The following is a 25856-nucleotide window of genomic DNA, read 5'->3' on the forward strand; positions in this document are numbered from 1 at the left end:
AAAACTACCACTACATGATGTCACAAGGTGGAACAGAGCATTTTGAGCTTTGGAGATGTTACAGACTAATAACGCAGGATTACTCAAACATGTGTGACTGAAACAAAACACAACTCTGGGTATGTTTTTTGAGGAGGTAACAACTTTTTAACATGGCTAAAAGCTCAAGAAACAGTTTTGTATAATATAGAAAATTTAAACTATAGGAATTCTCGAATGTTGTGAACGCAATCTCTTACTGCTGTTGCATTTTAGCCTTATTAATAGCAGATTGTATAGATTTGTCTGTAATTTAAAATATTAAAGTACATTTTGAGTACATTTTGAATTCCTTTCTTGTCGTATGAAGTTATTGATGCTGCTTCTCAGACTTGGACTACTACTACATTGTTTCAAATCTGCATTTAAGAGTGCTTTTTCTACTAATTCTAATCCAGTTCATGATCCTGTTTTAAAACCTGATATGTTTTTTAGCACATGCTCAAACTCGATGTACAAGAAAAGAAAGAATTATATTGCTAATTTATTTTAAGAATTGGACAATTTTATTTAGCATCTTATTTGTTTTTTGTTTGTTTGTTGACAATTCTATATCAAATAAAAGTAAAATTTCAATATTGACAATTCAGCTTTTTATTATGTAATCTACTGAGAACAGACACATTTACAAGGCACAGATTAATAGATTTCTCTTCACATTTTCTGGCAGGAGTGACTAACCACAATAACAAATATATTTTAGTGCAATTGTCACAAGAGTGCACAAAACACAAGAGTGCACAACAATAAGGCATAAGGCATTATTAAAGCTAGATTACCCAGTTTAGGTGTGTAGAAAATACTGGCCTTTGTCACAGTTGTGGGATCTATTTCTTATTTATGTATACATTCAACTGGCTTTGCTGTGATTTCAAAACATGTAAACAGAGCTTAAGAGAGAGAGAAAATGACAGAACACATTGTACACTTTCAAGTTAATGTGTCAGGGTCCCATGAATAAGTTTAAATATTACAGTACAAACGACGGGCATTATGCTAAAATCACCTTTTGTTTTGTTTTCTACCACTTTACATTGTCACTCCTAGAGAAAAAGACCTAGATTTGAGTAAAAACCTTTGAGGAAAACTGTATTAATATTTTTGTAAACATTTTATACAGATCAAATTATGTTTTAAAGTTTGTTATTGAGTGATAATAACTGATTTGCAAGTGTAAAGGTCTCAGTTAGCAAATCACAAAGGCTGCACTTGAGCCCAGTTTAGTTCAGATGTAGACTTGGTTTGGTCCTGTTCTAGTCCTGGTTTAGTCCTGGCCTAGTCCTGGTTTAGTCCTGGTTTATCCTGGCCTAGTCCTAGTTTAGTCCTGGCCTAATCCTGGTTTAGTCTTGTTCTAGTCCTGGCCTAGTCCTGGTTTAGTCCTGGCCTAGTCCTGGTTTAGTGCCAGTCCAAATTTTGATGTAGCTTATATGTAACTGTGAATGCACCCATAGAGTCCTCTGTATTTAAAGACGTCGTAGATAAAGTTTCTGGAGAACGGTCCACCACCTATTGTCTCCATGGGGATGTTATTTCTTTATCTTGAATGTTCCACGGTAAGCTGTTAAACTTCTGTCTCTATGGAAACAAGCATGTGACATTAACAGGCAAAATTACTGGTCAGATCTGTGGAATCCCTGCACACAGAAAGAGTGCATGTTTTTCGAGGGATTTTTGCACCCTTGTAATTGAATAATAACATCTCCATGGAGACCAACAAGCAATGAAATATTACACAGTGCTCCCTTATCTAAATATGTCTATGTCTATGGGGCCTTAATATGTATAAAACCTCTACAAACACGTTCTGATATACCGGTATGTGTGATTCTTGTATTAGCTCAATGCTGTTTTAGTGGCGACCAATTTGGTTTAAAAAGGTAATTTAAAGCATGATACCCCTCTCTTCAGTATAAAAGGCACAATCACCCCCTTGTGGTCCCCCTTCTTATTCTTTGTTCCGGTTGAGCTGTTTGGTGACCAGTGTGTGGTAGATTCCCTTATGAGCCAGTAGCTGTTGGTGTGTGCCTTGCTCAACGATCACGCCGCCCTTAAAAACAGCAATGCGGTCGGCGTTTTGAATTGTTGAGAGACGGTGAGCTACAACAATACAGGTCCTGCCTTTGCTCGCCTGGTCCAACGCGTCTTGTACGACCTGAAAGAAAAACATGATGAGAAAAAAACAGTTTAGAATGTGTAATTATTCCCTCAAAGCAAAAAAAGGAAAAAAAAATACTTAAAGATACTGTATGTAACTTTTTGGAGGTGGCACTTCACCTGCATTTCCATGGAATTATAAAGTTAAAACCATGCTTTGGAACTTTTCCATGAAGTTTTATACCACAGTAGAAGATTCATAAGATCCATAAACTACTCTTTTGATCGTTTTTGGACAAAGCATCTAGTTTTTTGTTTTTTTCTGGTAAATTGAAAAACAAACGTACAGTACAATGATCAAATTTAGGTTGTTTTGTAACAGCTGAAGTTTTGTACATATTTTGATAAACATTTGTACCCACATTTTTATAACATTTACTAGTTTATTGTTTTACTTTTGATTTGTATAACTAAAACTAAGCTAAACTGACCTTCTCGCTCTCAGTGTCCAGTGCAGATGTGGCTTCATCCAGGAGCAGCATTTTGGGGTTGCGGATGATCGCCCTGGCAATGGCGATCCGTTGCTTCTGACCCCCAGACAACTGCGCCCCCTTATCTCCGGCCTGAGTGTTGTACTTCTGCTCAAACAAACACAGAACACTTATTACTTAGGCTGTGTTCACACATTCATACACGCCACGTAACTGGGACTGGACCAGGGCCAAACCACGAATCAGCAAATCACTGAAAGCATTCGATTTTCTTTTATCATTTTTTTTTACAGTGTAGAATGAATTACATTGAAATACAGTGTGAATTCAATATTATTTGAGAGCGACTTATTAAACGACACAAATGAAGACACATTTCAAGTTAAATCAATAAGCTCCATCATCTCACATTGTACAGTTACTTTTTATGAGAATGTCAATAAGAGTGCGTGCCTCAAACAACCATGAAAATTTCCCCAAGACACACACACACACACATATAAAACATCAGATAGGGCAGACAACATAGACAGCTGGTGAATGGTATTATCAGATGTTGTTATACCTGTGGCAGATTTTCAATGAAGTCGTGGATATTTGCCATCTTAGCGGCGGCTGTTATCTCCTCCATGGAAACGGAGCGGCTGTTGTCTCCGTAGGCAATATTTTCAGCCAAAGAACAGTCAAACAGCACAGGCTCCTGGGATACGATGCCAATCTGAGAGCGCAGCCAGTGAATGTTCAGCTGCTTCACGTTTCTCTCATCCAGCAGCTGACAGACACAGAAATAATTGCATTTTATTATAAACACAAAGAAAATAACAATAAATTCAGGGGTTTCTGTGCTCTGTTACATTTTGAGGACTTATCCCCATTCATAATATATAAACTTTTACTTTTAATTGTTAATCATTATGACAAAAGATTAACTTTTCATCATTCCCAATCCATGGATAGGGTAACCACTTCTCCCTCTTTTCGATCTTCTACACAGCCATTTTAGACCCCTGTCCTTCATCCCACGTTATCACTGATGCCACATTAAGTGAATAAAATATGAAATTTCCATAGAAAACATGATATTTTGTTTCTAGCAAAGAAATTAAGACTTTCAGAGTATTATATAGCCACATATTTCTATCCCAATCTCTCTCTGTGCGTTACAACTGATAAAAAAGTGAAAATCATATGGTGTTATATTGCAGTTATTGCCCGTCTGTCTAAATTTTCCAAGTCTGTCCCTCCATGTCCAACCACACTCAACAACCTGCTCCTCCTTTTCTTTTCTACAGCTTAAAGTGGTTAAACTAAATACAAATCATGAAAATACTACTATACAAGTGTATATTGGTGGTATATTTGTATATTTGTTGTATATTCCAAGTTTCAGATTAGATGCTTAGTGCTTCACCTGTCATTAGGGGGCCCCCACGAGCTGAACATGAATCAATGTCAACTGAGGAGAATAATATAAATATTCCAAAAGCAACTGCCAATTAGAAAGTGCTAATGAAAGTACATTAAGAAGTGAAGTAATAATAATAATACTAGGTGCTAATAATTGTAACAAAATTGTTAAAAAGGTATTGTGAAAATATGATATTGTGAAGTTTTTGTACTGCTCTGGACCGGTTTGATAATATTAGAATCATTGTAAACCAGAGGTGGGTAGAAAATAATTTACTTACATTTTTGTTTGTTTAAAAGTTAAGATTTGGTATTTATTTTTTACATAGGCCCAACCATCATAAACTCAGTTGTATTCATGAATTGTAAAGTTGTGTTAAATACTGACATCCATACATGAATGTTATGATATGATACTATAATTTGAATAGCACTCATGAGTAACAGGATCAATGTACAAGGATAAAAACAAAGGTGATAAAACAACCATTTAATAGTGTAATAAACTCTTTTTCTATCATAAAAAGCATATATTTATTATCATATACCAGGCTTTTAATGTGACTAACTCTTTGTAATTTGCTGGTTGCACGATATCACTTTATCTGACAGATGAGTCAAAGAAAACAAGCTAAAATGGTAATAAAATGTGAATAAGAGACACTGAGAAACTGACATCTCACTGTGTACAAACGTCACCATCTCATCCATGTGCTGTAAACTGACTGTAAAACTAGTTAAGCATTAGCTAAAGGCAGTAGGCAAAAGGCTGCTGGATTGTAGATCTTATATATGTGTGTTTGCTCAGCGATGGGGCAGTCCAGCGTGTTACAAGTTGATTGTTTGTTCATGCTAAAGTCCTAGGGGGACAGATTTGAATGTGACACACTCAGGGATGCAGGGCTGTGTAGCACTTTATCAATCAGTATCAACAGTCTCTACCTCCATTAAAAAAGCTGAAGTATGCCAGTGTTTCCATGTTTGTTTTGGTTCGCTTTGCTTCCACTTCCGTTTGGCCTTTGGCTTCCACACAAATCTCTATGCTGCTCTCTGATAGGTCCGCCCACCAGCGGCCAGGCCTTATCGTGCCAGCAAGAGCATGCCAAGATGTATTCTCGTAAGTTTGTGAACTCAGAAATATCACAACTACCCATCTTACTGTGCAAGGTTAGGCTTTTGTGTTCATCATAACAAATATCTCTAAAAGAATTGGTTATTCTGGGTTGTTTGGTTATGTTTATTGATGTGTTGGGGTTGGGTTGTTGGGCTGTCGGGTGGCTGGGTGGGTTTGGTGGGTGGGACTGATTTTAATGCTTTGTAAAGCACTTTGTGTTACTTTTTTTTTTTTGTATGAAAAAGTGCTATATAAATAAAGTTTGATTTGATTTGATTTGATATTATCTCCTTCATAAATTTCCCTTTTAAACTCACCACGTTGCCTTCAAGCGTGTCGTAGAACCTCTCCAGGAGCTGCACAGTGGTACTTTTGCCACAGCCGCTGCTCCCGACCAGGGCCAGGGTCTCGCCTTTGCCCACCTGCAGGTCCAGACCCCTCAGGACGGGCAGGTTTGGGCGGGTCGGGTAGTTGAACGTGACTCCCTCAAAACGGACCCTGCCTTCAAACTGAGGCTGTAGACAGAGAGAGGACAAAATATTATAAAAAATGTTATTGGTTGTTTCCAGATCAATGTGATGAGGTCTCTCTCTAAGAAGATGGAAGCCAGTATTCCTCTGTTGGTCATAGCTGTCCCAAAACTTTTTTCTCAACAGTGAAATATGCATACAACATACAATTTTTTTAATAAAATGGTATAAATGCTCATGTTTGCAGTTAATCAGTAAGTTTAACCATATATTTGCTGACTAAAATGGAGGGAAATATCATTAGAATAACTATAAAATAGACATAGGCCTGGTTATTGGGGACCCCTGGAATATGTGGTGTATAATCAACAAAGGTCATACCATTTTGCCTGTCCCCATGTAAAATATTCAGAGCTGTTCAATGTTCTATCATCTGAAACCAATCAATTGTGGTGGAGGGCTGGTAGAAATGATGCAATAAAACCTGCTCCTATAATGTTTTGATAATTTCTTTGGGTACTATCTATGTTAATATTCCTCTCAACATAAAAAACTGGAACATTTAAATGCACTTTCTGTTAACAACATTTAACTATAGTGAGAGTATATTTTTATATTTTGCTCTACCTGTGGGATTCAGAGATGAAAACATTCCCATAGCAAATATAAATTCATGATAAAATGCTGAATTACTTGATTGGTAAAAAGTACTCAAAATGGAGAAATGAAGAAAAAAATAGAAGAAATAGATAGAAAAAGATATAAGATACAAGATAAGATACAAGATTGACAGTAAGATAGTAAGATTGTGGAACTCATTTTGTTAAGAAAGTTAAATGATTTTGTACCGGTGTGTCGCCCTCATTTGAAAGGTTGTCGATGGCGGGCTCTCTCCTGATCAGCATCATGAGGTGGGCAGCAGACACTTTGGCGCGAGCATAATTTGGAGCAAAAGCATTGGCCTCTCCCAAAGCCATGGCCCCATACAAAAGAGCTGAAATTACACTGAAAAGAAGAACAAAAATATTAAAACTAACAAAACAAAAAACATCAAGGCATTAAATGAATAAGACTGTATAATACATTCACTTGCATAACATTTAACATATTTCTAAATATTGTAATACATTTGTATTTGTATTTTTACTGCTATAGTGTGACGCTTTACAACACAGTGATCGCTTGGTACTTCATGAGTTTCAGGCAAATGATTTCTTCCTGATTTGAAGAATGTTGCGAGGACTTTTCTTCACTCAAGACTATTATATTTTGATTTAAATTGCTTTACTGCTATAACAATGGAGGATTATTGCCATGCCAAATCCTTCAAATCTGGAGTGAATCCTTACACTTGAAATCCAGGCATTGGACAGAAATAGCTAAACAAGCTAAACTAAATAAGTCTATCATTCCACTGTTACATTGTAGGAAGATTAATCTTAGCCCCAACCCTGTATGTAGACTATAATTCACATAGAAACATTATTACAAATTCGTATACATTTGTCATGTAAACATAACCAAACACCAAAATAGTAATAATGTATATTTCAGCTTGGCTATATTTTCTACATATTTTATTCATCATTCATCACTATTTTAATAACTTTGTACTTGTGTTTTTAAGATATTTTATTGCAATTAAACTACTGTGGTCAAGTAATTTCCCAGATATAAATTGAAAAAGTTCATCTAAATCATGTAGTTAAAGTAAAGAGCACGAACAGTCTCTTCCATTCACAAATACCATGGGTTAAATGTATAACTTATAAGTTAAACATTAATATTGTGGCATTTTGTTACATAGTCTGCAGCTTAAAAACTCGAGGAACTTTGTGAACTTTGCACTTTTTATGGTTCACATCTGAGAAGACAGCTGTACATAGCATTTGTTTAGAGTAGAGGGTTGTTAGATTGAGAGTGTATGCAAAACTCAGGGAGGTTAAAGGTTGTTGGCGAAGTGTCGGGAGTGAATCAATCAGGCAAATTGAGTGTCTTGCAAGGTGCTAAATTCAAGACATTATTTCAATGGTAAAAAGTCAAATTTGGCCAGTTTCAGATCAATGCAGTGGAGCATTTAGAAAAGAGTATCGCTGTGGATAAGATGAATGTCAATTTCACTTCTCACACTATGTATTTATTTATTCATTTTATTATTAAGATTGTTCAAACATCTTGTCACATTCTCTGTCATTCTGAGTTGTTTATCCCTCAAGGTTTAAATTAAGAAGTGAACAAAAAAACTCACAGAAACAGTCCCTCCACACTGACCCGCCCCTCCACGATCAGCCAAGCTCCGAAGCGGAAACAGCCGGCGTAGCTAAAGTAGATCATGGCCTGAGAGAAGGAGTATGTGATGCCGTATGCGTGGGCTTTCTTCTGAGAGTTTCTGAAAAAAAAATAATTAAAAAATAAATAAAAAAACAATTAACTACAAAGATGTCAGCGTTCTGTTTTGAGATAGTTGTAACAAGCATCCATAATTACAACCTTAAAAGTGCACTACATAACTTTTCTACTTGTGTGTCACCATGGAGATGTTACTGCTTTGCCTGGATTGCTCCACAGTATGGCATAAAATTTCAGGTGTTATTGTACAAAACCCCAAAACAAAATAAAAATCTATATTTTACCAGAATAAGCTTTTTTGCTCAGAAAACATGCATTGTGTGACTGTCCATAGATCTGTAACTTGACCTACTCCTTATTTCAATGCAGATAGAAAGTTTAATGCCATATGGAGGAACATTTCAGGCTAGGCAATAACATCTCCATGGAGACAACCAGGCAAAAAAACCATCAAAAAGTTACATAGTGCTCTTTTAACCTGGGATGCCATTGGTTGTAAACTGATAGTAACTAAAGCCAGTGTTTGATTTGTGCACGTTTACTGCATGTTTAAATTGCCGTTTGAGAATAATAAAGTTATATTTATTGATTAAAAAAACAAAAAACTATATGGTTAAAAGCTCATTAAAGTCCATTTTGCATGATATATCTCCTTTAAGAAAATACAAACATACACCATCTTTAAATATTACTCACTTGTATGGCACTTTTAGGTTTTTCTCATACATATTCTCAAACTTGGATTCCCGAGTGAGAGAGACGACAGTTCTGATGTTCTCTATGGCTTCAGTGGCAATCTGGAAAAAGGACATTGTTTAGGGATGTGCACCAGTGTTTACTTAAGTCAAGTCTAGTATTTTTCCAAATCACAAACACATGGCCATTCAAGACTAAACTCCAAAAGCTGTACATGTTCTGTTTATAGTTTAACACTGACGGATCCACATCAAACCCGGTCTGGTGGAGCAGTAGTAGACATTTTTAGCTCTCACAACCAGCCGTGTATTATTTATTATTAGTTGTATGTGTGTGAGTGTTTCTTATTACAAACCTTGTCGTATAGGGCTGTAGCTGTGGCATAACCATCATTTCTCCACAGAATCAACCAAAGAGAATAAAAGCCCAATAGTTAAAGGCACTATGTAACTTGTCAGGTGATAAAGAAGTTGCTTTAGCTGGAAACTTCCACAGTATGGCGTTAAACTAATGTTCATGTCTTTATGGAAACGAGCAGGTAAGTAAGCCACAGCTCAGATCAGTGAAGAGGCGACCCTGCTCACAAGGATGCATGTATGTCCTGTATTACAATGAAAACATCAGTAGTTTATTCCTAGAAACATTCCAGGCAACGTAATAACACCTCCATGAAGATGAGCAGGTGTCAACTTTAATAGTGTAGTTTTTGGGGTGTAATATAGTACCCAGATGCCCTACCTTTCCTGCCTTCTCCAGCTCCTTCTTGTCCTGAGCAGCTTGTCCACTGAGCAGCTTCAGCTCTGCAGCTCCGGCCAGTGCTATGACGGGGGCCACAGCCAAAATCAACAGCGTCAACTCCCAACAGTACACGAACGATATGATCACACTTGTGCCCATGTTTGCAATGTTTTGAGCAAATGTGGCCAAACGAGTTCCTGCTGCCTAAAAGAGAAATAAAAGAAGATATATTTAAATTTTCAGTTTGTCTTTATTTTCTAATAGACATGTTGTTAAAATGGCAAAATGCTGAGGTTTTGACCTAATTTAGGGAAGACATTTACTGGCCATATACAGATAATACAAAAACTGGCACAAAGTTCCACATCTTCTCATCATTTTGTCTCAAAGCTGAGTCTGTCACCTATTTACTTTGCCTGGAATGTTTCTTGGTATGACATTAAATTAATCTATCTCTGTGGAAACTGGCAGGTTTTGCCACCAGGTCAAAATACAGGTCGTATATCTCTCCACATTAAGGATACATGTTAGATATTACTTTAGCAATGTAATGGTATACTGCGGAACATTTCAGGCAAAGTAATATCATCTCCATGGAGACAAGCAGGTGGTGCATCAGAAAGTTATATAGGGCACTTTTAAGCTTCAGAAATAGTAGTTAAAGCCTCCATCTATTGATCAATCAAGTCAAAATATATCCTTTTTTAAATTTGGAGTCGCATTACAAAAAAATGTGTATTAACCTACCCCTTGTACTTGTGCAGCATCTGTTGCTAGTCTGGTGGTCAGTGCTCCAACGCTGTTTTTGTGGTCATCAAACCAGCCCAGGTCCTGCATAGTAAAAAACACACATGTAAACTATGTTCCTAATGGCAAATTACAGTTCAACCTCGCCATTTACCTGTCTCATTATAGCAGTAAACGCCTTAAGTCGAAGTTTCAATGTTAAGAGCTCTCCAGATTTACCAAAGCAGAAGCCCTGCGGAAATGATATGTTCATTCATCAACTTTTATTTATTCAGATGTTATTAAGAACATTCATACCTAACTCCTTTAAAGTCAAAACTCGCAACGGAACACGAAACAAGACAAGACGACACAAGATTGGGGTCACGAGAATGAGATTTTGATCAATTGTGGTCATATATTATTTATTGAAAATTGTATAGCATTATACTTCTTCATGAATATTTTTAGTTAAAGCTGCACTCATTGGTTGCATGCCAAATTATTATTAGGATTATGACATGATTCACTCTAAATGTAACAAATGTTGGTTTATAAATAAAATAACAGTGCAGTATCTACCTAAAATCAACATGGAGCTCAGGTGAGTAGTTTGTTTTTATAATAATCTTACCTGTAAAAACATGGCGACAAAAGACACGACTCCAATTACAGCGAACATGAGGCTAAAGAAAGTGGATCTTTCTCTGACAAGGTCTTTATCTTCTATTGCGAAAACCTTTAAAACATACAAAAACATAAATATATGTTTCCTCACTTTAAGAAGAATTTAAGAGCCCATATTAATGCTCTTTCCTAATCTATGTTATAATGTTGTTTTGTCATCAAAAACACACTCAGAATTCCCATGTGTTTAAAACAGGATACAGGAAGTGCTCCACTGTGTTTTTAAACACACCTTCATTTGAATCATTTGGGTTATTTCTGTCCTGCATTTGGCTCTCTACTGAACAAAAAGTAAAAGTAGCCGTTAACTTAAAACTACCACTACATGACATGATCACAAGGTTGAACGGAGCATTTTGAGCTTTGGAGATGAAGACTAATAATAAAGAGTGACTCAAACATGTGTGAATGAAACAAAACACTACTCCAGGTATGTTTTTGATGAGGAAACAATGTTCTAACACAGGTAAAAGCTCATAATAACCAACTTTACATAATATTGGCCCTTTAAATACTTTCTTACTCACAGTGATGATTTTGGAGAAGAGGATTGCAAACAGTGGCTGCATGGCTCCATTTATTATGGCACAAATCACCCCCACCACAATATAAGGCAGTTCACTGGCATTTAGACGCATCACTTGGAAAAATGACACTGGGGGAGCGTTGTCTTCCACCTACAAAGTATAGACAAGACATCACTGGATATAATTGTATTTGTCTTAATTAATTATGTGAATTTTTATTTGGTAGTCACTTTTGGGTTCCCGTTTACACATCTGGGAAAGGGACTACAGATTAAAAAGAACTAAAATTAGCGAACTCAGGCACATTTAAGCTGTTTTATGTTCAATGTCCTTTTTCAAATAAATAAATACTTTAATAAAATTTTTAAAAACTGTGCAAAAAGAACCTGATCAAAAGGTTTCGTTCATTTGATGTTTATGTTTTAAATAGAGTTGGAGTATAGATAAATATTTAAATGGTGGAATTAAATATATCAAAATGAAGATGTTTTGTCACAGTTTATGGTTAAAATGTCTATAATTACTGGGCTGATCAACATAAGGAAAAAAACTGGGGTACTACTGTTTTCTCTAGGTCTCATTTCCATAGGTAGTAGGCCCTTTGTTAGAGCAGTACAGAACATTGCTGTTGTATCTTTTAAATTGTCAAAAGACCTCGTTGTAATTGAAAATACTTTTCCAAACTATGGCTCAATCCATAAAGAGGAAAAAGTTAAAGTGACTAAACCTAAGATTCTAGTAGTAGACTAAAGTCACTAAAAAGAACGCCTTTAAGGTTGCCTGGCAAATCCATAATGATATCTCTGTATTATATAGATATATCAGTCTGTTCCCCTCGCCCTCTGTCACGTCTCCAGCCCGATCAAACATGAACATGCAATCAGATCAGTTTTCTTCAGTGACACATGTGAGCTCATTGGTCACCTCTGATTTACAAATAACATCAAATTTCTTTTTCTTCAGATTATCAGATTTTAGTTCCTCATTCATTGATTCTGTAGAAATACACAATGTTTTTCAGACTAATGCAATATTTTTCCCTTTTCCTCGTAAGCAGCCATATTTGTTTTGATACAAATGGACCATGTCTGTCGCTGATTGGCTAATCCACCCGAAAACAGGGATATTCACTAGTGCCCAGCCTCATATCTTCACAAAGTATTATTTTGTATCCCAGGCAACCTTTAGGCTACATTAAACAGCAAAATAATATCATATTTTAAACAAATCAGGATCACGTGTTGTTGATTTTAAGGACTCCTTTGTAAATGAGATACAATGGGACTTCATGATAAAAATTAATTAAATAAATACATAAATATAGTTATATTAGCCCCTGCCATCCATCTTAGAGTTGGACACACCTTACTGATCCACAAAGGAATTTTTGACATATAACTCTAGAAAAAGGTGTGTAAACGTCAGCTTACCTCCTCTGTCTTGTCCTTATCATCTTGTGTGTCTTTTTCAGTTTTGTCTCCTGCGAATGAGGAACCTCTGGTGGATTTTCGGCGACGTATAGAGGAGGTTTTTGCTAATGGACTTTTCTCATCCTCATCCTCCTCGTCCTCTTCCTCCAGCTCATCGTCACTCCCTTCGACATTTTTAAAGCTCTGAAAAATTTAACAAAATGCATTGTAACCCCTAAACAGGCCTAAACTGCACCTAACATATTTAGACTGATATGGATCTCACTTGGACATTATACACACAGGATTACACGCACACACGTCTTGTTTTATATGATTTACATAACTGTGCCATGTCAGTCCATTACCTGCATTGTGACCAGTGTGTGATAAACTCCTTTTATTTCCATGAGTTTGCTGTGAGTCCCAAGTTCAACTATTTCACCATTTTGGAATCCAGCGATGACATCCGCGTTCCTGATGGTGGAGAGGCGGTGGGCCACGACGATGGTAGTGCGACCTTGTCTGACCTGCAAGAAACAGTAACAATAATTAATACGCTGTAAAAAAGGATATCTATATGGGTTAACTGTGCAACTTTTCTGCTTCTCTCCTTTGTAATGTTACTGCTAAACTTAACTACACATGGAAACAGCAAGGTGACACCATCAGGCCAAGTTACAAATCAGATATATAGACAGGCAAGCCTGCTCACAGTAAGTAAGAATGCATATGTTTCAAGATAGTTTTAAGCAATAAATCACGTGTATTCAATAAATGCAAATAGATGGATTTAATACTCCATGAAGACAAGCAGGTGCCGTAACAGAAAAGTTACACAGTGAAACTTTAAATTCATTCACAATAATATAATTCACAGTATTAAACTTGTTTTGAGTTTACCTGCTTTAAGATTTCTTTTTAGCTAGACAGTCTAGAGACACTTAAATCATAGTATTTCTCAATGTAGTTAATCATTTTCACAGAATTTCTGACACTATTTAATCATTTTCACAGTATTTCTGACTCTATTTAATCATTTTCACAGTATTTCTTACTCTATTTAATCATTTTCATGTTTCTAGCAAAAGTAGCAGTAAGACGAATTAGGAAATTACACTGAAAATACCAAATAGTTTTTTAGAAAGTATTCCATTGACTGATGATACTCAAAAACAAAGTGAATCAAGTTCTAAATCTAATCCATAACATGCCAAAATCATGTCATTGTTTACCTTGTCTAGAGCGGCTTGTACGATGGTCTCACTCTCTGCGTCCAGGGCAGACGTGGCTTCATCCAGGAGCAGGATTTTGGGGTTTCGGACAAGAGCACGGGCAATGGCAATCCTCTGCTTCTGCCCTCCGCTCAACTGAGTCCCTCTGTCGCCCACAAGAGTGTTAAATCTCTGTATTTGGAAAAGTCAGAGTTTTAGGGCAGAAATTCATTGTTCTCTGTGCCCATGCAAAACCAGTGAGAGATTAACTTAACAGTGGAACAGCTACTATAGGTTTGTATGGGATTTGAGTTTTTCTTTTACTATGATTTTTTACAATGTTCAAAAGGTAAAAAACTACAGTCAGATTCAAAATAGATTCAATGTACAAATAAATATCATCCGCATCAAAGAAGACATATGTAAATCTCACTTTTGCTCTTTGTAAAACTCCAATATACTGCATAATACTGGCTAAATAATAATGTTTTTTCTTTTTCTGTTTTATTACTTACCTACCCATACACACATGCGCGCGCACACACATATTTACACTCCTTTATAAGAAGATAAGAACAGATGCCATTCAAACCTGGATATATGCAACCCCTCTCCCCTCAAGTCAAAATGTCTATATTATCTCTAATATTACAATTTAAAAAAGAATAATAATAAAATAAAATGGTGTAATAATAGAAAGATCCCTTGACTTTCTGTCCAAAATTGCAGAACTGAGCCGTCACGCCTCTTCATAATTTCACCGTAGCATAAAGTCGAAAACAGTGAATTTTCTATAGCACTTATATTGTCAATAGTAGAGACTCATACAAACAGCAGCAGTGTCTTACATCAGGTAGGTTCATGATGAAGTCGTAGGCGTTGGCTTCTTTGGCGGCCTGCTCAATCTCCTCCTGGGTCACGTCGGTTCGTCCGTATCTGATGTTTTCTGCGATGGTCGTTGCAAAGAGGACGGGCTCCTGACTCACAACACCGATCATTTCTCTCAAGTATCGGATATTCAGAGAGCGAATGTCGTGGTCATCAATGCAGATCTATGGGGAAAAAGGATACAGAAAAGACAGGAAGTAAATTATATTACAATTTACATAAAGCTGTGAAATAAAAGGAAAATGAAGAAACTTTTTTGTGTATTTTTGCTTTAGCCAACATAATTTGATTAGCTTTTTTTAAGTACACTTGTCTGGAACTTGAACAATAAATGTAATCTTAAAAGTGTATCAATGGCATAGTGCTATTTTTACATTAATAGTCCATTATGGTTATTCTTATAAACCGCTTTTCCACCTTAAAGTCACTAAAAGCACTTATGTCAAGGAACCACTCATCTGTTCACATATTCACACGCACATTCATGCACTAGTGTACGCAGACAGTGTGAGTTAAGTGTCTTGCCCAAGGACAAAACAACAACATTCATCTGTGGGAGCTGGAATCGCTGGAATAAAATTGATCTGATCGCTCAACCAATGATGGACAAACGCTCTACCAACTGAGCTACGGTCGCCCCACAACTTACACTACTGACCTGTGTTGTCACGTAATGTTACTAAAATTTCAAACTCTATTTTGATAGTAAGTGAAATAACACAATTCTTAGATAATGTAACACAAAATAAAAGTAGTTTATTTTTTTTCGATATAATAATGCAGGTTCTGATATCAAATCTAAAACTACTCAGTATCTAATTTCAATACTAGTTTTAATTTCAATAAGTATGACGATCAGTATAATTATTTTAAAGTCATACTTACAGATCCCTCCTGTGGATCATAAAACCTCTGGAGCAGTTGTATCGTTGTGCTTTTTCCACAGCCGCTGCTCCCCACCAAAGCAATAGTCTGTCCATGTTTCACACTGATGGACATGTTATTTAAAACCTGCAGAAAATCACTTGTTAGTTACGAGACTCAAAGCAGCAGATAATGTTGTACAGTGGTTGAAAAGGGTCATACCTTCACATCTGGTCTGGATGGATAGCAGAAATTGATGTTCTTAAATTCTATGTTGCCTTTGATGCTGTCCGGTTTGTAGCCCTCATCTGAAAAGCTGTTGATAGAAGGAACCTAACAAAACACAACAATTTCACTTTAAGATTTCAACTGAGACATGTTTGATTAAGTTGAGCAGGATTTCCCATTGACTTTTTACACTTGCGTGGGCTTAGAGGCTGCAATAAACAGTGGTGGGATGTAACAAAGTAAAAGTTGTAAAGTACTATACTTAAGTACAAATTTTAAGTATCTTTAGGTAAACTTTACTTTAGTAAATTCTAAAGTGGATACTTTTTACTTTTACTTTACTACATTTGAGAGCAGGCATCTGTACTTTCTATTCACTACATTTTTTAACAGGACTGAAAAATTCAGCACAAATTTGATACATTTGAAGCTTTATTAGATCTCAAAATATATACGTAAAATACTTTTTACTCTATAAATGCATTTTTAGACAGGACTCTAATACTTAAGTAGATTTTTTCATGTGATACTTTTACTTCTACTTATTACGTAACTGAGTACTTCTTCCACCACTGGCAATCAACTTGTCCTGGTTAGGTCCTTGTTTAAGCCCAGTTAAGTCCTATTGTAGACTAAATTTGGGCCTGTTCAAGTCCTGGGTTTACTCCCGGTTTAATCACAAAGAACCACTTTCATAACCAGACTATAGTAGTAGTAGAGCTGTGGGGTTTGGGGATTGTGATGAGATTTGTGTTTTATGTTTAAAAAGTAGAATTTTGTTTAGAGTGCAGAATGTAAACAACATTAACATTTGAGACTGAAATCTGAACTGATAAAATGTTTACAAGAACCACATATTTAATCCCATATTGAGGTCTAAACTACAGGTATAATTATTTATTTTGTTAAAATCCTTAGTGATTATTGTGCCAAGTCAAACAGCGATATCGATTTTGTAGTGATAATATTGTGTAGTTCTAAGTAGTAATGATTATATTCTTACTCTGTCTATGATGCTGTAGACTTTATGTGCTGCCCCTCGAGCTGAGGCAAAGGCTGTGATGTTTGGAGAGGTCTGTCCGATTGAGAAGGCTCCAATGAGAACCACAAAGAAAACCTAAAACACAACATTCAGTTATAACAATCAGCCTAATGAAGCACCTCCTGCCCTGCAGAAACTGCTTTATTTCACTAGTCTAGACTCTAGAATACTTGAATAAGGCCTCGATATCTGTTTTTCTCACATCAAGTCAAAGCTATATGCCTAATAGTCCAATTAACAAGTGCACTATGTAACTTTTCTGGAAGATCTGGATTTCTTTCTCATGAATGTTCCACAGTATGCCATTAAACCGATGTATCTCCATGGAGACAAGCAAGTGATAATACTTTTCAAGAAATAATATATACTTTTTTTTTTTTTAAGTCCAACAATATGTGGATGGAAAATCATGTCCATTCTCCATTTTGAGACAAAAGCAACATCACATATTTCAAGACAAACTAACAAAATCAACATTAATAGTACACACGCAAATACAAACTGCTCAAATAAATATTAATATTATTAATGTACTCATTTTAGCAGAGTTTTAGCCACTACTTACAGTAAGGACACTCCCAATGGTGTACTCTCCGCTGAGTATCAGAGTGCTGCCGTACCAAAAAGCCAGAGCATACGACAGGTAGATAATCAGAAATGTGAAGCCCATTGCGATGTTTGCAGAAATTGCCTTTTTGATCCCCATGTTTTTGGCATCCACCAGGTTTACCTTGTATCTGTGAATAAACAGCAATACACAACCACACCGTTATAATAACTACACTGTAATTAGCCTTAATAAAGGATTAACAAAGACTTAAAGGCACTGTACCCAATATTTTCCATGTATTTAAGCTAAATCTGTCTTTCCTCAGTACAAATATATTGTATGTATAAGTTTGAGGACAAAATAAGTCAGCTGTGTACAGTCTGCACTCAATTATAAGTGTTTTATTGACCTAGTATCAGGAAGTGCGTGTTAGCATGCTAGTTGTTGTAACAGTCAAAGCAGAACTCTTGACCTAACTAACTTTGACCTTTGCCCTGATTCAATTATCTGTTCTACATTATTAGCAGAAAATGCACCGTTTTATCTCTTTTTCTTGTCCATTGAAGGCGAACACAGTTCTTATGGCTGAAAGCACTTCCTCTGCCACAGCTCCAGCTTTGGCATAGGCGGTCTGCTCTTTGGATGTAAATGTTGTTAAGACCTGACCAAGACAAAAGACAGAGAGACACATTATTATTATAATACACTGCAAAAACATGTTTGTTTTGAACTGCACTGACTTTTAAGATTCATTTAAATCTAATGTTGACTTAAAACAAATGAATCATGTCACCTTCTTGCATCAAATATAAATATAATAATTAACAAAAGCACAAGAATCCATCTGGCCTGACTCTCGCTGTTGTGATTGCCCAGTTAACCAGTGTTACAGACCAATCACAGAGAAGCATTGATTGTGGTTTGGGCAGAAGCCAAAGGTGAAGCTCTCAAACCAAAGCAAACATGGTGATGGCTGACAGAAGCACTTCAGGTTATTTTAGTGTAAATACCGACTATTTGTTTTTGAAAAACATGCAGAAGTTAAGCGCTTTGTGCAGTTGTGGACAGGAAAGAGGTCTATGTTTGTATCTCAACTGGATTTAACAAAAGTTTGATTTTTTTGCCTTTTTCCGCTGTTGTTGTGGTGCTTCATCATGATGTATCATTTTTTCCTGGTCGCTTTCAGCAAGGGTCAGTCCAGATTTATAATATATAATAATGCTACACATTAGCCAGTTTAAAAATAACACTCACTTTACTGAACAGCCCCGCGGCAACTCCAAGCACAGGGCTGACGGCCAGAATCACCAGGGTCATTTTCCAGCCTTTGACGAAGCCAATGATGAAGGACGCAATGAAAGTGGTGAACGCCTGGATCAAAAGTCCCACCTTATCCCCGATGCCCTCCTGGATCTTATACACGTCACTGAAATTCAGAAAAAATGTGTTACAGTAGGATTAGCTCATTAGGTCAAATGTGACTGTGAAGGGGGCAATGTTATACGAGCAGGACTCGGTTGGACAGAATTTGTGAAAAAATAACGACAGTGTTGAACTGATCATTGTTGACCAGGTGTGACTAAAAATACCACAGTATTACAGTATTATTATCACCTGTTTGTCTCCATAGAGGTTATTGCTTGGAATGCATGGAATGTTCCACAGTATGGCATTAAACATATATTGTCTATCTCCATAGAGGTGGTGCCACCAGAATAAGTTACAGGTGAAATCTGATTGTAAAAACAGATGTGTTTTTGATAATACCTATATACACCTAATGCTATACTGCAGAACATTCCAGGCAAAGCAATAATATCTCCACGGTGACAAGCGCAATGTCTCATTTCATGTGAGATAATAATATATACCCGATCAAAACATTACACTTTATAAATTCTGCACTCGTTAGAAAAACACATCACATGAGTGACCAGTTTTCTATTCCAATGACATCATTTTAACATGCAAAAGTGACAGATTTGGGACTTACTCGGTTAAACGTGTATTGAGTTCTCCAGTCTCATTCACATCGAACCAGCCGATCTCTTGCTGCATGATTGCGTGGAAGAAGAGTTTTCGGATGCGTTTGACTTGGCGACCTGCAGCTAATGTCCAGAAAGAAATGTTGAAGTAGCCAGTGACCATCATCGTGGCTCCCATGATAGAGTAGTAAATGGCATAGCTGGAGAACACAGAACAGAATAAAGAATGAAGCATACAGCGGTTTTTCACAACAACATACACTTAAAGGCCCTACAATGTATGGCAAGATGTAGGGCCTACATCTTGCCATTTTCTGATCTATGTTATAATATTCTTTCCTCATCAAAAACAGACCTGGAATTTTGTTTCATTCACACATGTTTAAGCTCTTTTTTCAAACGGAAAAGACCTTCACTAGAATCATTTGGCTGATTTGGATGAAAACTACCACAACATGACATCACAAGGTGGAATACAGCATTTTGAGCTTTGGAGATGCAGGCAGACTAATAATAAAGGATTACTCAAACATGTGTGAATGAAACAAAACACAACTGTGAGGTAACAACATTATAACATGTCTTAAACCTCACAAGAATCAATTTTGTGTAATAAAGGACCTTTAAAGAAACTTAAGTACATTTGACATTTTGCTGTACCACAGATATATAGACTTAATAATCATGTTTCCTGGTCATTTGCTTCACACTAGATTAAAGTGCATAAATCAGGTTTTCATGTTTTTATAATTGTTACCTTCATTGTATTTACATTATAAGACCCAGCCCTATGCAGCTCATACAGTTTTATAAATGCAATGATGTTAATACATATTTACCGAGTCATATCCTCCTGTAACGTGCTGTTCGCCATTATATCTGTCAAATCTGTAGAAGACAACAACAAATGAATACAAACTCACAATAAACCAACAGACATCAACAATAATAGCCAATAATGTTATCTCCTCATTGTACCTGCAGTGAAGTCCCTCTCCAATAGTAAAAAGGTCTGCATTTGTGGCACTGCATTTACATGGTTTAAGTCAGTTTTTTTTTTTTACTTTTTTTTCTGTCAGGACTGGAGACCTGCCCTCCTCATCTGCCTCATGTGACATGCCCCATGGCTCCATTAAACTAGACATATACTTTGAATAGCTTATATTTTATTCATTAGATTTACATTTGAATATGTGTCTTAAATAGCCTACAGGATTTATTCGGTCAGATAGACACACCGGTTTATGAAAGAATTGTGTCAACTCCAGGCTGTATGTAGTGCAGCACTGATTTGTTATGTGTTACTTTTTGATGTGAGTTTGTATAATTGTGTCTCAGGTGTGTCTCAAATATCTTTAAATTAAATAAAAGTGCTTATCTAAACACACCCTGGACATTTAAGATTACACTCTAAACAAGCAGTTTTAACATATAGAGGTACTATGGAATGTATCTTCAAAAGCAGGTGACATATATGGTTTTGTTTAGTTTCACAAGGTTAATATGTCCTCAGTGTATAACTATATGAGTAAGGAGGGGGTAATATTATATAAAAACATGTTCAGATATGTAAGAAATTGCTCTAGGAATGGTCAACGATTTTGCATTATATATTGATAACTTTGGCCTGATACTCAAGCTCTGATTATAAAGCTGTATACTCACTGTTATGAGTAATGTTTGGGACTTTGGAGTAATCTACAAAGCTGTCGGTCATAGTTCCAAACACAACGCACATGAGAGGTAGGAGCACGCCGCTGCCCATCGCCGCCACAGTCCCCACAAGAATTAGGAGGATGTCTGAACTGTTTGCAAACCTGAACTGCAGGAAAAATAAACAGTTTTAGTAAAATTAACAAACTCACAGCTCCCATTGTATTCTCTCCACAGGGGCCATTCGCTGTGAACCAAAACAACAGGAAGAGAAGGTGGACTCCCATCCTCTCAGTACATATGAAAAACCCATTGTATGTCATTCTGAGGACTGAGAATCAAAAGGCAGAAATTATGGTAAATTTACACTACAGGCCAAAAATGGCACTTTGAACTGCAAAAAAGGATCTGCTTTTTCAGAAACTTTGAAGCTGCTATCTGTTAGTTTATTTGATTTTTTTTAACCAGTACAAGGCAGATGTGAAACTATATCACCTTATCGTTCTATATATGAAAGCTGGAACTATTTTTATCATGTGTAGATTTTCTTTGCACTACTGGGAGATTTTTGGTTATTTTTTGGCTTTATGATCAAATTTGAGCTGTAAAAAGTTGACTTATTAACTTCTTACATGCAAACTAAGTACTAAAGTGTTTCATTCTGCTATTTATTTATTGAAGTTCATGATTTTTTTACAATATGGTAGATTTACAACTGTTTATGTGTTATAAATCTACTCTTGGATAATTGCATCAGTGTCTTCAATTAATTTCAATATTATTATCTTTTTATGGTCTCTTCAGCAATATAGCGCAAAATGTGTTATCGTGACAGGTCTATGTGAAACAGCAGTAACATAAGCAGCATCTAGTGGTGTTATGGGAGAATACAACGAGGCCAGGTTGTCCAATCTAATTACAAATCGTAGCTTTAAGAAACTTTAAAATGATTGAGAAATCTTTAGCAGTTGTGCCTTAGCAAGTAGACGAAGCTAAATTGGAATAATAACTATAAAAAAGAGAGAACAAAAGGCTGTACGGTGATACTTTTGTGGTAAATTTCGCTGATGATTTACATTTGAACCCATATTTGAAACTTAACCAAGAAACAGGAAATGGTGTAATTATACGCGCTTCTGCAGGTCGCTCATGACGACAAAGACTGCTCTAAAGTTTTAATTGAACTGGTCATCCAAGTAAGAAAGAGGAACAAAGAGGTTAAAGATCAAGTGATTTGTCATTTATTTTGCACATGGAGGGGTATCACTTCTGTCTAAAGACCACAGTATATAAGTTGTTCAATATGACTTAAGTTACGCCCCCTTGTTTCTCTGCCTTTGTGAAGATCTGCTGTGGTTTATAACAGACAACCACAACCTCTTTCAACAGGTAATAGACATATGACACACTAAACAGTCATATGTGCATATTATGTAGATTAATTCAAGAAATAACATGAATTAATTATGGTGTAATGTATATACACATACTTTCAGTTTCTAATGTTATTTATCACAATAGTCACACTTTACACCATATCACAGTATCTTATTCGGTGGGAAAACTTACCAGAGCAACAGGGCCAACCATAGGGGGCTTTGGCTCCTTTTCTTTCTTTTTCTTTTTTTTTTTCCTTTGCGTCATCTTTTGTATTGTTACTGCTACAAAATAAATAAAATCACAAAATGCATTCAGTATTGTGCCAGTATTGAACACATTAATTTAAAGAAACACATCCTGGAAATTAATGTATCCAGATCAACACAAGAACTGATAAAGGTTAAACTTCCAGGAAACAGAAATTCAAAGGTACAGTAAGATATATTTAAAGACTTTACCTTAATGTGCCGTTTTTATCAATGTTTTGATTTGATTCCTCCTTTTCTTCCATGTCAGCCCTTTATAAAATATACAAAAGTGCATTTTTATTCAATATTGCTGCACCTGGCACACGTGACAATCCTTTATGCGTAAACTAAATACCCTATACTCACTAACACAAACTTTTATGCAGAAATAGTAGTAGTAGATGCTATTTTTGATGTCACACTTGGAGAGCGGACATAGAAAGCAGTCCTTGGCGCGGAATGTAAATAGACCGGACAGTTATAGTAACCTTACATAATAGGCTTAGAAGTGTTTCTTGCATAGTATATATTTATAAAAACTAAAATTAATTCAAAAATAAGTACAAACCCCATGTTGTTTTGTTCTGGACGTTGGTCTTGGACAGGTTTTGGCGCAGCTCGTCTATCCTGCGTGAGTCCGTGCGTCTGGGGTCCGTCAGTGGCGCTGCTCCTCCTCGTCACGTGCCTCTTATGAGTTTATCTCACTGAATATTTACAGCACTCTCACGAAACAGTATAAAAAAAATAAAAAAAAAGGCCATCGCAGTCTACTGTCCACGAGTAAAGCGTGAGAGCCAATCCCAGGGTTACAGTCGTGCCGCAAATTAAATACCTAAATGAGTTTATTATTCCTATTATGATAAACTGCTAAAAAATGCTTAAATCAAATTACCTTTTATAAATTATTATCTTGTGTTTCCGCATTAGATATCAAGGGTTAAATTATCACCATGGTTAAAAATTAAATATCGCACATGGGAATATTCAATAGTGTCCAGCAGGTGGCGTTGTGGAACTCTATTGAGCCACATTTTAGGGGGTTTAGAGGGGCTATATATAATTGTTTCATTCAGTAGAGTAAATCAGTTCAGTTGGAAAAAAAAACAAAAAAAAACCTTTTAACTAAAACTACTACTTGATGACATCACAAGGTGGAACAGAGCATTTTGAGATTTAGAGATATACAGTCCAATAATAAACATGTGTGAATGAAACAAAACACACATCTGGGTATGTCTTTGAGGAGGTAACAACATTCCAGCATATCTGAGCTCATATGAGTCAAAGTTATGTATTTAGGAAATTTAACGTAACATTTTCATTAAAACTGTTTGTTTTTATTGTTTTTTTTAAAGGATAAAGACAAATTAAGACTGTGATCTAAACACAAATCACGATGTGTAAATTCAAAGGTACATTAAACACTTGTTGTGGAGTTGAACTGGGTCAGGCCACCGCCACGTACTTCTTTCCATGGAGATGTTATTGCTTTGCCTGGGATGTTCCACAGTATGGCATTAAAGAGGCAGGAGGTAACTCACATCTAGTGAACAATGGACATTTTTAGTGTCCAATCTATTCTTAAAGTAGCACATCATAAGTAATGACAACCAGTTACAATCCTACCATTTTCTGATTTTTTAACAGTAGATTTTAGTAGATATTTATCTTTTTGTGGTTGTCTCTGAAAGACATCCTCTCTGTGAGCTAGACATGCCTCTCCGCAGATCTGACCTTTAACTTGACCTGGTGGAGATAAGTCGAACATTCTATGGAACATTCTAAGCAAAGGAAGAACATCTCCATGCAGCAGGTGACGTGATGTAACACATTACGTAGGCTACACAAAGTCAAAAGTAAAACTCGTGAGCTTTACGCCATGTTACAATAATCCTCAAAAACATACCCAGAGTTGTATTTTGTTTCATTCACACATGTTTGAGTAACACTTTATTATTAAATGCTCTGTTCCACCTTGTGATGTCACGCAGTGGTAGTTTCCAAGTTAACAGCTCCTACAGCTCCTTACCTTTAGTTCACTGGAGATTGGCAATTCCAGGGCTAAAATCAACCAAATGATTCTAGTGAAGGTGTATGGAGTTTAAAAACACAGTGCAGCACTTCCTGTATCACCACATGACATCACAAGGTGGAACAGAGTGTTTTATATTTGATAGAAGAACTCAGCCTAAATATGAAGGGTTTGTGTGTTAAATGTGTGAATAAAACAAAACTCCAGGTATGTTTTTGATGAGAAAACAACATTAAAATAGATTTTTTTTTTTTTTTTTTTTTTTTTTTTTAAAGCATACTATCTAAGTAGATTCTATTTATTTGTTTTCTAATAGCTCCACACTTCTTGGAACAACTCGAGCAGAGAAAACGGACATTTTTAGACACAAGTCAATGGAGCAAAGGTTGTTTTCTCATAGTGGTGAAGTTGTAAAACACATTTACACGTGCTGTATATTATCTGAGCATGTGGGTGAAGAGGCAGCAGAGACTCTAAAATTAGTTTATTATAGCCTACAACTAACCGCCATGCTGGGACAGGACTGGAAATTAAAAAGGAGTTCATTTTTCTTGAATAAAATCTCCCTATTGCTGGCATTCAGATGGCATCATAATATTATAAAAATCAGTATTAATACAGATGGGGGGCAGCTAAAATGAATATTGTAGATGCAGATAGTAACTAATAAAATATGAGGGTCAACTTTAGTATTTTTTGTTTTAGGCAAAAACTTGTAACAAAACCATACATTATCAATATATAAAACTGGCTCTTGCCTCCGATCTGGGAATATGACGATCACATTCTGTCTGAAAACCACCAATGCACTGTGCTTAATTTGATTGTTTTGATTTGTTAGAGATGTTTTATTGGTGATGTGTCCTCCGTGTCAAGGCTTCGGAGCGTGTGCCGAGCAGGGGAGGGGACGTTCCCGCGATGTGTGTATCGAGGCTTGCTTCATTTAGGGGAGGAGCTAAAAATGATGACGTCCGAAGCCTCGCTGCCCGGCTGTACCACGTGACTGATTCAGAAAGTGGTTCAGA

General features: G+C 36.3%; 1 protein-coding gene across 1 annotated transcript; it reads right to left on the reverse strand.

The window, feature by feature from the left end:
• Positions 1-617: 617 nt before the first annotated feature.
• Positions 618-23459, reverse strand: abcb4 (ATP-binding cassette, sub-family B (MDR/TAP), member 4). The gene is made up of 28 exons (XM_033980499.2): positions 23368-23459; positions 23010-23069; positions 22741-22832; positions 21184-21340; positions 20358-20406; positions 19527-19718; positions 18788-18959; positions 18070-18194; positions 17549-17720; positions 16945-17058; positions 15936-16046; positions 15735-15860; positions 14810-15013; positions 13983-14153; positions 13116-13277; positions 12769-12951; positions 11339-11488; positions 10759-10863; positions 10300-10377; positions 10146-10229; positions 9399-9602; positions 8661-8761; positions 7864-8004; positions 6464-6620; positions 5463-5660; positions 3190-3396; positions 2625-2771; positions 618-2191 (listed from the first exon to the last, which is right to left on the reverse strand). The coding sequence occupies exons 3-28, from the start codon at positions 22813-22815 to the stop codon at positions 1985-1987; spliced, it is 3792 nt and encodes a 1263-aa protein (XP_033836390.1). The 5' UTR covers positions 22816-22832; positions 23010-23069; positions 23368-23459; the 3' UTR covers positions 618-1984.
• Between the last annotated feature and the right edge of the window lie 2397 nt (positions 23460-25856).

This window comes from Periophthalmus magnuspinnatus, chromosome 16 (genome assembly GCF_009829125.3).
Source record: "Periophthalmus magnuspinnatus isolate fPerMag1 chromosome 16, fPerMag1.2.pri, whole genome shotgun sequence".
Taxonomy (NCBI): Eukaryota; Metazoa; Chordata; class Actinopteri; order Gobiiformes; family Gobiidae; genus Periophthalmus; species Periophthalmus magnuspinnatus.

Bases quoted from the DNA above. Each gene is read 5' to 3' on its own strand.
- abcb4 (XM_033980499.2), bottom strand. From the start codon at position 22,815: ATGACGCAAAGGAAAAAAAAAAAGAAAAAGAAAGAAAAGGAGCCAAAG. The intron at 20,407-21,183 runs GTGAGTATACAG...TGTCTTCTACAG, and splicing joins CCCAAACATTACTCATAACA to ATTTGACAGATATAATGGCG. The intron at 18,195-18,787 runs GTGAGTGTTATT...TGTCTTGGTCAG, and splicing joins CCGCGGGGCTGTTCAGTAAA to GTCTTAACAACATTTACATC.